This window comes from Paramormyrops kingsleyae, chromosome 8 (genome assembly GCF_048594095.1).
Source record: "Paramormyrops kingsleyae isolate MSU_618 chromosome 8, PKINGS_0.4, whole genome shotgun sequence".
NCBI classification, from domain to species: Eukaryota; Metazoa; Chordata; class Actinopteri; order Osteoglossiformes; family Mormyridae; genus Paramormyrops; species Paramormyrops kingsleyae.
The window spans coordinates 15,765,126-15,781,963 of NC_132804.1; the positions used below are offsets into that span (position 1 = coordinate 15,765,126).

At 44.2% G+C, this 16,838-nt stretch overlaps 1 protein-coding gene across 5 annotated transcripts; it reads left to right on the top strand.

Moving 5' to 3' along the window:
- Positions 1-1,139: 1,139 nt before the first annotated feature.
- On the top strand, positions 1,140-15,968 carry LOC111839880 (scm-like with four MBT domains protein 1). 5 transcript variants are annotated; one of them, XM_023804180.2, is made up of 21 exons: positions 1,140-1,243; positions 4,916-4,991; positions 5,127-5,221; positions 5,591-5,831; positions 5,930-6,018; positions 6,369-6,621; positions 6,860-6,960; positions 7,906-8,007; positions 8,201-8,360; positions 9,215-9,297; positions 9,556-9,682; positions 10,298-10,411; positions 10,678-10,720; positions 10,809-10,876; positions 10,957-11,099; positions 11,201-11,310; positions 11,678-11,853; positions 11,948-12,123; positions 12,212-12,421; positions 13,686-13,790; positions 13,957-15,968. In XM_023804180.2, the coding sequence occupies exons 2-21, from the start codon at positions 4,967-4,969 to the stop codon at positions 14,095-14,097; spliced, it is 2,562 nt and encodes an 853-aa protein (XP_023659948.2). In that variant the 5' UTR covers positions 1,140-1,243; positions 4,916-4,966; the 3' UTR covers positions 14,098-15,968. The 5 variants fall into 5 exon arrangements, with proteins under 5 accessions (XP_023659948.2, XP_023659951.2, XP_023659952.2 ...); XM_023804183.2 differs by having other exon boundaries at positions 13,689-13,790; XM_023804184.2 differs by having other exon boundaries at positions 10,812-10,876.
- The last annotated feature ends 870 nt before the right edge of the window (positions 15,969-16,838 follow it).

Sequence of the window (16,838 nt, forward strand, 5' to 3'; positions counted from 1 at the left end):
AACTTTACCGTATTAGGATCGCCTATCTGCATTTTCATTTAACGTTAACCACCGATTAATGATTTGTGTTCTGTATCTATCATCCATCATTATTTATAGTAGCATACAAACCTCGGCGCGTTTCTATTGCAGCATAAAAACCTCGGCACGTGCTATTTCATTTTACACAGTAACATAATGATATTTGATTCATATTAGCAATATGTTCTTTTGTTGTTTTTTTTTTCTTCAAACCCATCCAGATGGGCAATTTACATTTACTGCAATCTAGGAACGTTTATAGGATACGGTCGATTTATCTAAGGCGTAAAAGAAGAATAAGCAGACAATACCGATAGGGAGTAACGCGTCTTCATCTACAGTAATTATATAAAAAACGTCGGATTTTATTCACTGTAATACATGGTGTTTGTCGCTACACTTGATATAAACATTTTGCTTTTATATTACTTGTAATAATTACATTTAAATGGCAATATGCCATTTGGTTTCCATAGAAGTCAGGTTATTCGTATCATTTAATTCGTCTTCATGGAATACCTATTATGTAGCCTAGCTATTACTGAAACTGTGCCAGGACATGCTGGACCTGCGTGCCGGACACGAATACATTCACCGAGAGCTTTTTTCGAGCCCCAGTCGCTTTGTCAGTATCTGACAGTTTTCAGGTTCATAATCGAGAAAGCGTGCACAACGGTTAAGTTTGTTGTCTAACTTCTTGTTCGCCGTTATGGACAAGACTGTAAATTGATAATAATATGGAACATAGTCTATAGACTATCACTGCCTGTAATTTCTGAGCCTTAATCATAACTATAACAATGAAGTAGGGCGCCGTGGTTGTTTTATATCATTTAAAGACATTATTTTCTCGGTAGTCAGGGTATCGGAATGAGTCTCTAAATAAAGCGGAATAAAGTACATAACGTATCTCAAGGTCCGCCTTCGCCTCGCAAGGCACCACACAAAGAAGTGCGATTTTTTTTACTCCCTTAAATTATGTATCTTAAGCAAAATACTGCCTTATTCACTATATCTATACACGAATAAAAGCGGAAAGTCCAGTTATTTTATGAAAAGCCAAATAATTTCACGTTTCTTGAAAACCCGGTAAAAAAGTGGTCGTGCGTTCAGGCGGCTGCGCATGCGCAGTAGGATCCTGTGCCATATTGGAATGAGGTTATGACCGACCAGTCGGACGGAGGTGCAGCATCTAAAATCAACTTTATAAAACTCTAATCAGGTGAGATTCACACTTGTGATTAATATCTTAGGTAGAGCTAAAGCTGCCCTAACGAATTAATATAATTTAATTACTGTGTGCAGCATATGCGTCTTTTTTCCCTCTGCCAAAGCTGCTGGTTATGGCTCAGTCGGGTCTAAGCGCTCCTGCGTTTCGGTAACTTGGAGGGGCAAAGCGCATCGCATCAAGGCTGCCCGACACATTGCTCATCATACACTCATCTTAGCAGTTTGACTAGAGAATAGGCAGTTGAAATTAAAACCACTGTTTTCTCTCTATCTTGCTTTTGGAAATCGTTATTGCATTAAAGTTGAGATTGTCTACGCCATAGTGCCGATTGGAATAAAGTGGCCGTAAATAAATGCAGTGTTAACGTTAGTCATAGGAAACTGTTCCAACCTGAAGCCCATGTTTCTCCGAATAGGAAATTTTACTGCGCACCCAAACTGCGGTTCGCTCTGAATGGCTTGCGAATGTGTTTAGGTTTCTGGATTATTGTAATGAGATGTCATTGTGTGTTGACGACCAAACATTTGAAGTTGTCATGAACTAAGTTGACAAGTGCTGAGTTTTTCAATATAGCGCAAAACATTTTTTCCACTAACATTTCAATGAGTGATTCGCGTGGACACGGAAGTTGTCCAGGCACGGATAAACAGATAATAGCGATGTGCCGCGTCGTACTGTGGAGTTTAACCCGAAAGATATGGTACTTCCGCCGGCAATTTACAGCCAAGGTCACCGTTTTTTAAAATCTTTTTGTTTTGGCATTTTCTTCTCGACCCCTCCCAGATTACAATAAAAACAATAGTAAGATGGGGTCCTTGTGCAGTTGAGCTCAGTGAGGTTAGTATGTGAGTGTGATCCATGTCCAGGCAGCTGGGCGTTTGGACTTAATTATGGAAACTAAGGTTGTGGGTCATGCCCACCCCCCTCTTTTAATCACTTTATTGGCTCCTTTTTTGAATATTTAAATGACTCTGGGACTGCATGCCTCCATGGTTGGGGGTTTGAATCCCACCTTGGCTCTGTGTGTGTGGTGTGTGTGCCTTGTCCTGCAGTTGCACAGGTTTTTCCTTTAGTCCAAAAACAAGTGGTTAGTTGAATCGGTGTCTCTAAATTGGCAGTTGTGTGTGATTTATATGATTGTCTGTGCATGTGCGTATGCTATGCAGAAATTCTGTGCCCCCAGACAAAATGTCAGCCCCCCCCCCCCCCCCAAATTTACATATTCCAAAGGTCCCTGTCAAGTGCTGGGCCCTCTCAATCTCCTATGGTATCCGTTACCCGCAGTAGACTGGCATCCTATACAGGATGCCCACTGACTCGTGCCCTCTGCATTCTGGGCTAAGCTGCTAGCTCACTTTGAGTCTGTATTGGATGAGTGGAAACACACTGATATTGCTGCGATACTTTTATGGATTATAATTGGCTAAGTAATACAAGAAAGCATTATGTAGGTTTTAAAACTACACCGCATGTCTGTTATCTGTGAATGATTTTATTACTGTCTTCAGCAGCTCAAATTTATGTGATTTAGAGGTCAGGTATTTATGGTAAATGCACTCTCAAAGCTAATTGAATATTCTTATTTAACCAACAGTCATTCAGCTCAGTCACTGGCCTGTTCATGTGCTAAAATGAAAAGTTAACATTTCCAGTCTGTTTTGATTTTTTTGTTTATATGGCTTATTCTAAACTTCAGTGACGTTTGAGGAATTGGTTGGTTGTCAGTCTTTTTTACGTCTTCCTGTACTCCCCGACCTGGTGTGTGTATGTGCTGTGTACGACTAAGTGTAGTCTCTGTCAGTTGGGGGAAGTCATTACACTTCCTGTTGCTGAATTTTTGTCATAGAAGTAGTTTACGGCTGGGATGTCTTTTCTGCCGTGGAATGTGCTGGGGCTTACAGGAACTTCTCCTCTGTGTGGTTGACCAATGGATTGTTTGTAAGGGAAAAGTCAAGTCCCTCCCACCGGTTGTCTGCTCTCGCAAGCAGAGCTTCCTGTGTATTTATTGACGGACTCCGGGCTGCTGGTGAGCCGGTGCATCCCACTGTGGTTCTCGTATTGCAGTTTGAATTTGGGGCGGCAGCAGTTATCAGCGTTCTGCTGTTCGGCCCAAGTCTGTCTTCGGTAACTTCGGTCACTCCAAATGCATGTGTCACCTGTGTTGTGTGTAGGACTTGTATACTGCGTATCCTTCATCTTCTGCTCTGCTGTTCTCCTGCATCGCATGACCATCTCACATTACACTTATGAATGAATGTCTTTCCCCTTTTGGTCATTTTGAGGATTCAGAAACATTTGGCCTAGTCTGTCCTCCTTTCCCTTTCATTGGATCAGTAGCAGGGTTTGATATCTTCATATGGTTGTTCACACCTTGAGGACTCCATGTTTTCAGTGTTTTTAAATAATGACTTGGATTGTGAAAGTCAGTGGAATGTTCTCATGAAGTCATACATAACTGGTGCTATTGTAGTGATTTTGTCCTGGATTTGATGTGGTTTTCATGGTGCTGTTTGGCCAGTTCCCCAGGATCCATTCTTTAGGATCAGACTGGCTTCCAGTGTAAACTGTCAGCTGCTGAATTTCATGTTCTCCCCTTTGGGTATAGGTGTGTCCATGTGGGGTATTTAACCTGCTTAATGAGTGAGTTTCAGTTTTTATAAATATGTTTTATCCTGGGGCGTGGGTTGGGTCTTTTGCCTAATTTTATTGGATCTAGGTCTTGCACATTCAAACTCAATAGCCAGCTTCCACCACAAAGACACTTATGACTCTTTGATCATAATCTCTCCTCTTTTTTTAAGTGTATTCAGTCATCTTCTTTTTCATCCTTCCTTCCAAACTTTAATTTTTTTACTTGGAGAGATTTCAAACAGCTCTTAGGTTCTGGATGTAGACAGAGCAGGATTTACTTGCCCCTATAACGGTAGGTGTGTTTGTCAGTGTTTGGTAAGTCTGTGTGCAAGGCAAATCTTTATGGGAAAATGCTTTGAGAGAGTTTGGAAGTTTTCTTGGTTTTGCACGAAAAATGAAGGTAGAGAAGGTGTTTCAGAGCAGGCTAACACAGTGAGATGGCTCTCAGCTCATGGGGTGTTTCTCAGAGGTGTCTGCTGTTGGGTTTCCACTCTCCGCTGTCAAACTTTCCCTAAGGTCTGTCATTTTTGTCACACAGATATGTATGTATTTCCTTGGAAGTGGGCTGGGGCTCGGCCTTCAGCCAGGTTTTGGGTGGAGGGCACTTGTGAGTCGTTTCAGCTCTTGCTGAGCTGACAGTTCTACCCATCCTTTAATACTGCTGGATATTTTTACTGGAGTGATTCAGATGCCTGAAGGTTGCCGGTATTCCTGTACCTTTAAGATGAGCCTCCCCTTTAAAAGCAGTGTTCATTTCTCACCCGGCCAAATACAAAGCTGCTAGTGAACAATGAGACGTATGTAACCACTCCAGTGAGAGAGAATTCATTGATGCCCAGATCTGGGGTGTCCATAATTTGTCCTCGAACAAAGAACAACAAAATACAGCCACTGGGAGAGAGAGGCAGGGTGATGAAGAATAGAGGACAGTTTCACCCTTAAAAAAGGTGGGAGAGGCAAGTCTGTAGTAGGATGCTTCAAGTCTGTAGTAGGATGCCGTCAACTTCATGTTTTCTCCCCACTTTACTGCAGGTGGACTGTGGAGCAGAAGAAAGATTTCAGGGTTCCTGCTTGTTATCCATCATGCATTGCGGTCTTCTGGAGGCTGGTGAGATGACTTTTCTGTTTTTATGTTTCAAATGAAGCAAATGAGATATTCTGTAAGAGGTTGCAGTGTGAAAAGTTGATGCATAAGGCGTGATACGGAGGACTGTTACATGGGTAACATGCGAGTATGTTTCAGAGGGGGCTTCGGGGCAGGAGGACTCCGACTTCAACTGGGAGGAGTACCTTGAGGAGCAGGGGGCTTCTGCTGTGCCCCACTCTGCCTTCAAACATGTGAGTCTGACAAACTGTGACACACTTTACTTGCTGATGAATGTATTATTATTTTTTTTATTTGTCCCTTGGTCACAGGGGTTGTGATAATGCAGCTTTTGGGCCCCAACCTAGATGACTCTAATTATGTTCTGTATTTTTTAGGGCCCCTGTCGCTCAGGAGCTCTAGGAACCATCCCAAGTTACCCCCCCCCCCCCCCCCCGCCCCTTCACGGTGCCCCAGTGTTTACATAGTAGAATGGATTTTTTGTTCCCTGCAGACCATAGTTCCAGATAAATAGAAGGATGTTGGGGTGGGGGGTTATTGACGCAGCAGTACTGGCATCACCTGACTTTTCTATAGGAGTAATGTGGCCCACCCACCCACAGGTGGACCTGGGCTTGCAGAGCGGACTCAGCCCTGGCATGAAGCTGGAGGTGCCCCTGCGTGACTCACCTGACACCTACTGGGTGGCCACCATCATCACCACCTGTGGCCAGCTGCTGCTGCTGCGCTACGAGGGCTTCCATGATGACCGCAGAGCCGACTTCTGGTGTGACATCATGACCGCAGACCTGCATCCCATTGGCTGGAGCCGGCAGCAGGGCCGGCCTATGAAGCCACCAGAGGGTGAGAGACAGAAAGGGAGGCTTTTTGTGATTTGCTGTATCATTTCCTCATTGCTTATAGTGCTCTGGTTGCTTTTTCTTTTATCCTGTTACCCTCAGGCATCCGAGAGAAACATGAGCACTGGGAGACTCTTCTGGAAAATGTGCTGTCAGAAACCTGCAGCGTGCCTGCCAACCTGCTGGATGGGGTGAGCTCTGGTTGGGTGCCCCGTGGGACTGTTGGGTAATGATGCGGACTAGACAGGTTGAGCATTATATGGCACTGGCGAAGATATTGGACAGGCTGAACTGATGTGAAAGACAGGCTTTTATACAGCTGGGTTTGAGAGATGTTCTGCTTTGTTTGGGAGTTGGTATGTCAGATGAATATTTGCACTGATTAAAAGAATAGTACTTGTGACAGACTTGGAGTTTAGGGTCAAAGCATTTGAACAAATAAGGATCCATTAAGTTAAACAAAGGCAGACAACCACTAGTAAGTTATGGAATGAAAGGATAAAGCAGACTTGCACATCCATGCCTTCACTGTTCCTGACAGCCTCACCGTGGGAAGAACCCACTGGATCTGCTGGCACCGGGGGCCAGTGTGGAGCTGCAGGACCCGGCTGATACCGCTGCTGCCTGGGGGGCTACCATCGAGGACAATGTGGGGGGGAGGCTGTGCCTCCGTTATGCCGGCACCGAGGAGATGGCCCCCACACATGGCAAGATCTGGCTCTTTTACCTGCACCCGCTGCTGCACCCACCCGGCTGGGCCAAAGAGCATGGCTGCGTCCTCATTCCCCCTGCTGGTCAGTGTCGGTATTACACTGCAGTCAGAATATAAGCAAATAAATTATTTACTCCATATGTCTGGGCATTTACTGCCTTTTGTTTACATGTGAGTTTATGCTGTTTGTTTGTAGAGTGTATTTGTTTATTCCAAACATGTGTGTGCTTAGCAGACGGTGTGTCTTTACAGTGTATAGTGAATGCCCAGTGTGCCCTCTTCTACCCCCTGCCTGTTCAGCTTATTCTGCTGTATTGCAGTTATCCGAGACGTTCAGAGCGATGCAAAGTGGGATGAAGTTCGGCAGCAACTCAGCAACCAGATGCATGATGGGACGGTGGTTGAGGGGCTGAAGCTCAAGGTTTGTGCCCTTGGCAGACCTGCTATGTCGACCTGACCAGTGCTTTTTAAGAGCCGGATCCAACTGTCTGGTCACATTTCTGCTCATTTCTGTGTGAAACTACACCAACTCCCAGAGTGTGTCTTTTCATATAAGCAAAGATTTATGGGTAACAGAGGCTTGGGTGTGCTGAGCTATAAGAACAAAATTCAATGTTTTATGATAAAAACAGTGATCTAACAGATGCTGGCTATAGCTAGGGGTGGGCGATATGGCAAAAACATCATATCGCGATTTTTTTCAGGCAGGATTATTATCCAAGATCTAATCACAATTCTTTTTCATGTTGGTTTTTAAGAATATTTTTCAATTTACTGAAGAGTACAACCAAATGATTTCCCCTATTTTTTAAAAAAATATAGCACTATAAGTTAACTAACCCTAAAAGAAAAAATACTATGTTGAATTCTTATTATGGACCAAATCTTCCATATCATCCATACCACTATGTTGCCAAATAGGGAATGCGTTGCATGTTGCCCATTGCGTGTTGAGACAAGGGCACAAAAGGGAAGAGAGGAAGAAATCTAAGATTTGACTGACAAAGCAACTTTAGATGCGTGTATGAGCCATAGAACTGCAACTCATAGAATGTACACCGTGTTGTACAATATTGTCAAATCTCACACCCGTAAGAATATCATTGGTGAGTATAGGATAAAAAAACTTCTCTCTGTCTTTATTTTGACCTGCTCTTTGTTTGCCTTGCGGGTGTTGCCGTCTTGTGTCTGGTGATCATGTGGTATGTTTCTTTTTCCTGTTTCTTAGTGCTACCAGCTCAGATTCCTATTGTGTTCCTTTATAAACTCCATTAATGTTGATTAGGACCTAAAGGAAGTAAAGTGTGAATCTAGTTTTAGTGATAAATGCGCATTTCTTACATTTCTGGTCTTTGTTTGCGTCCAGGATAAGATAGCCACCTCGGTCCATTGCTTCACTGAGGGGATGAAGCTAGAAGCTATAGATCCAACTGCTCCTTTCCACATCTGCCCCGCCACCGTCACCAAGGTAACCTCACATCTGCATTTGTTTCCTTCACTCACAAGTGCAGCCTGGCCAGAAGGTCTTCTAGATGTTCGCAGTCATCTTGACATTTTAATAGTAGGAACAAAAAAGGTCCACAACAACTGAACTAGTGGATATATGGCAGGAGACGGACAGCATGATCGAGGGCAGAGCATCACCTGCCTCTTCTCTCCAGGTGTTTACCAGCATGTACTTTCTGGTGGAGATGGATGATCTGAGGGGGAATTCCAGTGGGAGAGGTGGAGGCCCCGCCTTCCTGTGCCACCGGGACAGCGTAGGGATTCTGCCCGTGCAGTGGAGTCTCAAGAACGGCATCCAGCTAACCTCCCCACCAGGTGAAGGATCCAGCTCAGAGGGCCCATCCCATCTGCCTCAGCAGAACCCACTGGAGAGCTTTAGAGGGTGGTTCAGAAATAGCTGCACATGACACACTTCATACAGGTGCACTGTCACCGTTATGGAGTGAGCAGTGGACAGCGTAACTGAAAATAGCTGTGAGATAAAGACACAAAAACATTGTTTGTAGACTATTGTGTGCAGGTTTGGTAACCTCGCCTTAAAAAGGACATTGCTGCCTTAGAACGGGTTCTACGTAGGGCTGCAAGAATGATTCCTGGTCTTAGAGGAATGTCTTATGAGGAGAGGTTAGCTGAGCTGAATCTGTTCAGCCTCAAGCAGGGGGGGAAATGATTCAGGTATATAAGATTCTAGCAGGTCTGGATGCTGTGAAACCAAATAGTCACTTCAATGTTACTTTAGATACAATAACTCATGGCCATAGGTGGAAATTAGCGGGAGGACATTTTAAACTTGATTTTAGAAAGCACTTCTTTACACAGTGTGCAGTTAGAGTATCTGAGCTAGATAAGATTTTAATAACTTATACTTAATAAGTTGAATTCTAATAGCTAATAGCTGAATTCTCCCCAAACAAGGTTGATGGGCAGAATGCCACCCCCCCCCCCCCCCCCACAGATAGCTGTGAGGTCTTGGTTAGTCCTGCTTTAAAGGGAAGTCAGTTGTGGTATTTAAATTAACTACAGTTTGTGCAGCAGCATAATGAGCTAAATGGAGAAGCTTTACCCCTTGCAGGAAGCTATGGTTTAGCCGTTAATCTGAATCCACGTTCGGTCATTTTCACTGCAGCCGTGCCTCTGCCTGCTGAATCCACTAGTGTGTCTCCATGTAGGGCACCAAGGGCAGGACTTTGACTGGGCTGACTACCTGAAACAATGTGGGACAGAGGCTGCACCCCAGCACTGCTTTCCATTGGTGAGTCGGAGACGCTGAATGCTAGACTGACTCGCTATCCCACTCTGGTGTGATGTTGCAGATGGTGGGATAACACAGTCATAAATCTATGACCAGTGGAACACAGAATTGTTCTTGCGTGTGGCATTAGGTCTCATGCCAGTTATTTGTTATTAATGTAATTGGTTTCTGTATCTCCTGAGGAATGATGGAAGATATTTGCACGTTGTGCACATGCATCCCAGCTGATATGGCGTCTTGACTGTTTCCATCTGTCAGAAGTCATCAGTTCATAGCTTCAGGGAATCCATGAAACTGGAGGCTGTGAACCCTCTATCCCCCGAGCACATCCACGTGGCAACCGTCGTCAAGGTCAGAGGTCAATACATCTGGCTGAACCTGGAAGGTAGGAGCTCTCTCTCTCTCTCACTCACTCACTCACTCACTCACTCACTAACTATGTCTTTCACTCTCTCTCCCGATGCAAAGGGGGGGGGGGGGGTTAATTAAGGGAATACAAGTAAATGAAAGGGCTGTGGTCTCTAATTCTGGAGGAAACACCTCTTCCCTCAGACAAGCAATTTCAGCAGTGTTACAACTCGGTTCATATATACTTCAATGTGATTCAGTTTTTACTGTGTACTATTTAAATCAGTTTAACAAAAGTATTCTACTAAAAAAAATCTCACTGAGACTCCAGGTAACAGAAGTTGAAAAAATGATAATAAGGCAGGTGCCGTTAATGACATGATGGCTTTATCATGATGCCTGTGTAGCCCAAATGGGGATTCTTAGTGATGTATCTGTATCATACACGTGGAGGACAGGAAACAGAATCTTGCTGAGGAGCTGAGGAATTCAGCAATGTTTTTTCGGCTTTTACTGTGGCTGAACCTTCCTGTCTATCTATACATCTATACTCCTTACAGACAACTGGCACAGTGGCCTGAACCACTGGAGCTGAACTTATCGGAATATCCAAGATTAACGTGATGTTACATTTCAATGTATTTTTGTCCAGGGCTAAAGGAATCTCTTCCAGAGGTGATCATCCATGTTGACTCCATGGACATCTTCCCGGTCAGCTGGTGTGAGACCAACGGGTACCCTCTCCAGCACACCCGCAAACCCAAAGGTGGGTGTCTGAAACAGAAGAACCCCTCCTGATCTAAGATCTCCCACTCCAGCACCTCACGTTTCACCTTCTCTTTTCAGTTACTTCTGCCAAGCTGATAAAAATGATCTGCACTGTGTCAGAATTGCTCCTGGGGGCCTGCTTTTCAGCAAACGACAATCTAGCTATAAGTGAAATGAAAGTGCGCCTCGTGTGGTCGGAGGACTCCCGACCAAGCGGTCCTGAAGGCTGTGATCATTACAGAGCATTTTTCTCTCTCTCTGCAGCTTTGAGGCAGAGGAGAGTGGCTGTGGTTCAACCGGAGAAGCAGTAAGTATGAGGCCCAGTTATGGTGGCTGTAGTAGCTTTGGTGCCCCCACCCCTCCCCCTTACCTGTCGTTTTTGCTCCTCTTCGCAGCAGGGATCTACCCAAAGCCTCACCTTCAAATGCACCTAGGCATCAGGCACGCAGCCAGTCGGAGTATGGTGTGTGCCAGCCGTCCGTATGCCTGCCCGTGCAGAGGCCTGTATGCTGTTCGGTCTTACCATGTTTTTCTCTGCCCCAGTGGGACAGAACAATGGGAAGTACAGCTGCCCCAAGATCTACTTTAACCATCGGTGCTTTTCTGGGCCTTACCTGAATAAGGGCCGCATCGCCGAGCTGCCACAGTGCGTGGGACCCGGCAGCTGCATCCTGGTGCTGAAAGAGGTGAGAGCACGTTTGGGCCAATCTGGGCCGGTCCGCCTACGCTGCATCTCTGAGACTGCCCTCTCCATCACTCCCTCCTTCCTTTCTCGTGATGGTCGTAGGTGCTGACGCTCTTAATCAACACAGCCTACAAGCCCAGCCGGGTGCTGAGGGAGCTGCAGCTGAATGAGGACATGCGATGGCAGGGGCACCGAGAGACACTCAAGGCCAAGTGAGACAATGTTGCGGTTCTCTGGGTTTGACTGACTTCTTATAGACTTCAGAGATTGAAATGAATAAGTAAGTCTGATATCTGTACAACTCCTGTGGCTCAACAACTAGAGCATCACGATAGTAATGCAAAGGTCATGGGTTCAAATCCCAGGGAGCACAGATAAATGATAACCCTTTTCTATACTGTAAGTCGGTGTAAATAAAAATTACAAATAAATTAATATAATAAATCTGTCTTGGACCTGTACTTCACGATTGAGGATCTTTTTCCATGCCTTCGCCCACCCCCCCCCCCCAAAAAAAAAAGAAAATGGTTCAGATTCATGTTTCTGATCTCACCTGAGATTCATGGATCTGTCGCCCAGGTACAGGGGCAAGAGCTACCGGGCCACAGTGGAACTGGTGAGGACAGCAGACCAAGTGGCCGAGTTCTGCCGGAGGACCTGCATGAAGCTGGAGTGTTGCCCCAATTTGTTTGGACCGCTCATGGTTCTGGAGCGCTGCTCGGAAAACTGCGCCGTTCTCACCAAGACCAAATACAGTCAGTGACTCGAGGCAGATTGCCTTTCTCTCTCCTGTTATGCCTTATCTCAGTCTCGCATGCATTTTCTCTTCCTGTGTACGTGTGTCTGCAGCACATTACTACGGTAAGAAGAGCAAGCAGGTGGGGCGGCCACCAGGGGGGCAAACCAATCTGAAGGGTGGAGTGAAGAGAGCAGGAAGACGGAGGAAGAAGAGGAAGCACTGCTTCGTTCACAAGAAGAAACGGTCGTCGGCTTCTGTTGACACGTCCCCGGGTGGCTCTCCGCAGGTGTCCTACAAGCACACACATGAACCAGTGTCTCAGATATAGCTTACCGCTCCACACTTAAGCATAATGTTGGACTCTGCCCCCACAGGCTAGTGGTGAAGATGAGGATGACCTGGATGAGGAAGATTCCCTGAGCGAAGACTCCAGTTCAGAGCTGCTGGATGACTCTGAGCAGTCAGAGTGGAAATCCCAGCCCGTGTCGCCAACGCCAGTGGAGACGCCTCCCCACCGACGCCGTCGTCGGCAGACCCACTCACCGGCTTGCTTCCACGATGAGAACCAGCCCCCTGTTACAAAGGTATTGACTCTTTCCGCTATACCAAGACTCACCAACCTTTGTGAAACTGAGAGCTACTTCACACGTACTGAGCCATACGAAGGGTTTACCGGTTTGAAACACCCTCCTAAACTTATCTAAACTTCATGTATAATAAACACGTTTTAAATGTTTTTTTAATGATATTGTTATTTTCATATCTGTATAAATGCATATCTGATTAAAGAAGAATAGCAACAGGATAAAATTACATTTTATGAAATTATTTTGATGCTGCTCACTCGTGAGTTGTGCTATTTTTAGAACAGGTTCGCAGGTGACTCATGTGGTCCTTGGGGGCATGTTTGTGACCCCTGCCCTATACAGTAACCCCTTCACATTCATGAGGGTTACGTTCCAAAGATCCCCGGAATGTGAAAATTTGCAAATACTTGGGCACCCCTAACCTTTCAAAGTCATAATTAAAGTGTAAGTAATATATTCTAGATGTCAAGAGCTTGGGTGAAATTATATCAGTCTAATTTTGTGTGTATTTAGTATATGGGAAGGGCCTCTTATGGCTGGGGGGGGGGCCCTCTATGATCCAGGGGAAGGCCCAGGGCCCAGGGGCGGTGGCCCTGCCTGCCCCCCCCTTAGTGCCGTCGGTTGAGTGTCATTTGCACTCTAGCTTGCGTGATCACTGTTTGAGTTCACGTGTGTGATCAGAGTACCAGGGGGAAGGTTTCTTATCGCTATGCTTTATCTTCTTAAGTGGAGCTACAAGATCTAGGGTGCTTTATTTTGAAATCATTAGTTAATTTCCATTTGTGGAAGAAAGCCTTTTTCCTCCTGAATTTATTCTTAATTTCCGTAGTAAAGCACATTGGTTGCAGTTTCCTAGATTTAGTTTTGCTGGAAACAGGTATGAAGTCCTCTTGCACTTGCAACAATGTGCTTTTAAAAAATCCCCATGCCTCTTCAACAGTTTAGCTGTTTAACTCCATCCAGTTTCTAGTTTCAGTCTCATACCATTAAAGTTAGCCTTCCTGACATTGTATATGTGAAGGTGTTACTGTAGTGCATCACTTTACCTGTAGTGTAGTTGAGGTGCATTTGTTTGTAAATGTGCTGTACCCTAATAATATTTCTGTAGTTCCAGGCCTGGTATTGTGGGATAGGGAGTATTAGTACCAAGTCCTTCAGACCCATCAGAGCTTCACATTATGTCCTGCTGGCTTAGTCTCTCTTGAAAACCATGAAAGCTCCTCACATGTCTGTCAATCTCTTTGTGTCTGGCTGCCCCCAGAAGCTGTGTTTGGACAGCAGCCCCTTGGAATGGAGTGTGGCAGATGTGGTGCGTTTCATTCGCACTACTGACTGTGCTCCACTTGCACGCATCTTCTTTGATCAGGTACCGAAAATGGCATTTAGTTAACTGGTTCTGTATGTAGCTATTCTTATTTACCGATTAATTCTCATAAATAAGCTAACCCTCTACCCATGTTTGACTACATGCGACTTTCTCTACCATGATCTCCTTCTGCACGACTGGTGACCAAGGTTGTATATGTCTCCAGGAGATTGACGGGCAGGCCCTGCTGCTGCTGACGCTCTCTACTGTGCAGGAGTGCATGGACCTGAAGCTGGGGCCGGCAGTCAGGTTATGCCACCACATCGAACGGGTCAAGCTAGCCTTCTACCAGCAGTATGCAGACTGAGGTGCCCTCAGAGCCGCACAGCCTGGCTATGTGGCCTGCCCTGCCAAGCCCCACATCCACTCCAACTGGAGTCATTGTCGTTTGATGTATATTGTAAATATTTTATTTGCCATTTTGCATCACCACAAACACTTGTTGAGGTGCGGCGGGGATGATTTGGCGGCCATTAGCTGACAGATGCAATAATGCAAGCACAAGAAGACTGGGGAACAGGATCTCGCTTCCTGGATCATTATTTGTACTATGTGGAGTATACATTGGGGTGTGTGTGTATATGTGTGTGTGTGTTGAAGAGTTAAAGGACTTCCTCACATAGGAAAAAGCAGTACACCTAAAATTGTTGGTTTTGATTTTTGCACAGCCATTAGATATAGTGACTGAAAAAGTACTTCCGACATCATGCTTGCCGGTTAACATAATCTGACGGACTCTATTGCTTTAATCATAAATTACAGTGCTTGCCCAGATTGCTTCAGTAAACATCTCGACAAAAGTGTTGCTTTTTAATAAAAATGTTTGCTAAGCAAATCAATAATTATCTTCACTCCATCAGTCATGTTTTTGCCTGTTACTTTGGCATTATTGGAAATTTTTGATTGTAGTACTATTTTAGCCTTAAATATTTGCTTTCATAGTGAAATTTACATGGCTTCTTGCCAGTAAGATTTCTTGCTAATATCTTGCATGTCAGAGGGCCAGTTTTGGAATGGCCATGAATGTGGTAGTGTTCACCTACATTACGCACTTCTGATTTTTAATGATGCATGACCGACACCAGGAACGTATTTGCCTTTGCATTAAACCTGAATCTCATAAAACAGTGGTTCCCAGACCCTTCCTTGAAGAGACATTCAAATCATTTGCTCTTTTCAAGCCCATAATTAATCTTCAAAAATGTTTGGAATGACAGGGGGAGAGGTCTGGGTCCTGTATCAGGCCGCTAGCCTGTCGCGACTTCGGAATAGGCTGGCTTCTATTTTCGCTGAAGCTCTTTTTTAAAACTTCCGGAGCTATATTGCATTTTTTGTATAGTGAGTTGACCTGCCTAGTATTTCAGCTGGAAGTTCTTGAGATAATCCAATCTGAGGACAGGAACTGGGTGCAGACTGGGCCTGGCTCTGGAATGTGAAATATCCCCGCAGTTGTGCCTTCTTCCAAAGATGAGCTGTGTATATTAACAGGTGCTCTGGAAATGGAAAAGGCAGAAAATGGAAAATGTAGATTTGAAGAGCCTCTCTGACTCCTCAAGCCTGTCATATGATATCAGTACTGAAAAATCCTCAACAGCTATATGAATTGTTGAATTTAGTGCCATGTAAATTTATTTGTATGTACATTTGTGGAAAATGGGTATTTAAAAGCTAACACTTGCAAGGCGGGCTAAAGTATTTTCAAATTAACATTAATATGTGGTTCTTTTTTTTTTACTTTTAATTTTAAGACGTGCTCAATCTGTATATAGTGTGGAAGGAACAATGTGAGACATTGTCATACTGTACCTGTCTGGCAGAAGTGTGAACTAACTGCATACAAGTAAAATCTCTTTGCTCATTTTTGTCACTGTTGTTTGGATAAAGCATGTGTGTTGCATTTAAAGCCGGAATGTGGGAGACCAAGTTTATCAATGAAATACCACACCATGCTACCCTTTTGTTACAGGTCCCGCTTTGGAAATTTCCCTGATTTATTTTTATTTATTTATTTTAAAATTATGTTTAATAACAGAGATGTTCTATTCCCACAAATTTTAAGCTTTGGTTAAGAACATTGTTAGAGGGTGAATGGGGCTTTTGGTTAAATTTAATTTTCTGTAAATTAAATATTAATTTCATGGATAAATAAAAGATGAGTCTATTCACCCATTATTAAAATCCTTGCTGTTCTGCATATCAGTTGTTGACCACAACAACCGAAAACCCAGATGTTTTTTGAGTGGAAGAAAGGTCTGGTTCATGCAGCATTAGGGTTGGATTGCTGACTGTAGTTGTTAAGTTAATGTTAAATTTTGTGGCTTATTTTCACAGAATTGTATCAGATAATCCATCCATTCATCTTCCAACTGCGTAAGCTGGTCAGCCTCATAGGCAGGGGCCTAGGGCAGTGATACACCCTGAACAGGATGCCCATCTTTGAACAGTACCAGTCAGAAGTCTGGACACACCTGCTTTTAATAAATTTGTCTCTATTTTAGCTATACTATTCACCATTTACTACAAGGTCTTGATGCCATGAAGCAATACATCACAAATATTTTCAGGACTAAGAGAGGTGTTCACTATCTAAATTTTCTCAAATTTTAGACTTCAAAATAGCCCCCTTTTGCGTCAATAACAGCATTGTATACTCTTATCATTCTTTCAACCAGCTTCCAGATGTAGCCACCTGGAATGCTTCTCCAACACTCCTGAAGGAATCTCCACAAGTTCTGGGCACAAGTTGACTACCTTCTTCTTACTCTTCCACCCAATTCATTTAGGTCGGGGTCTTCTATCACAGCACTCCATCTTTTTCCTTGTTCACAACGTAATACAATACTTATATAACCTTGAGGTGTGCTTAGGGTCACGATCTTGATGAGAAATCAAATGCTTTTTAGTTGGTGTGTCCAGACCTTTGACTGGTACTGTTGGTATAAAAATGTAGGTCTGTTTCACTGTAGTGATTTTAATTGCTTGGCTAAAAGACCTTATTATTAAGTCCTTATTGATAATGTGATTGGAGTTACTCCCTTTGGTAAGAGA

What these genes read in the sequence shown, in the direction of transcription:
- LOC111839880 (XM_023804180.2), top strand. Translation starts at nt 4,967, where the DNA reads ATGCATTGCGGTCTTCTGGAGGCTG. An exon ending in CATCTGGCTGAACCTGGAAG is followed by an intron (nt 9,683 to 10,297) that starts GTAGGAGCTCTC and finishes ATTTTTGTCCAG; the next exon opens with GGCTAAAGGAATCTCTTCCA. An exon ending in GTGGTTCAACCGGAGAAGCA is followed by an intron (nt 10,721 to 10,808) that starts GTAAGTATGAGG and finishes TCCTCTTCGCAG; the next exon opens with CAGGGATCTACCCAAAGCCT.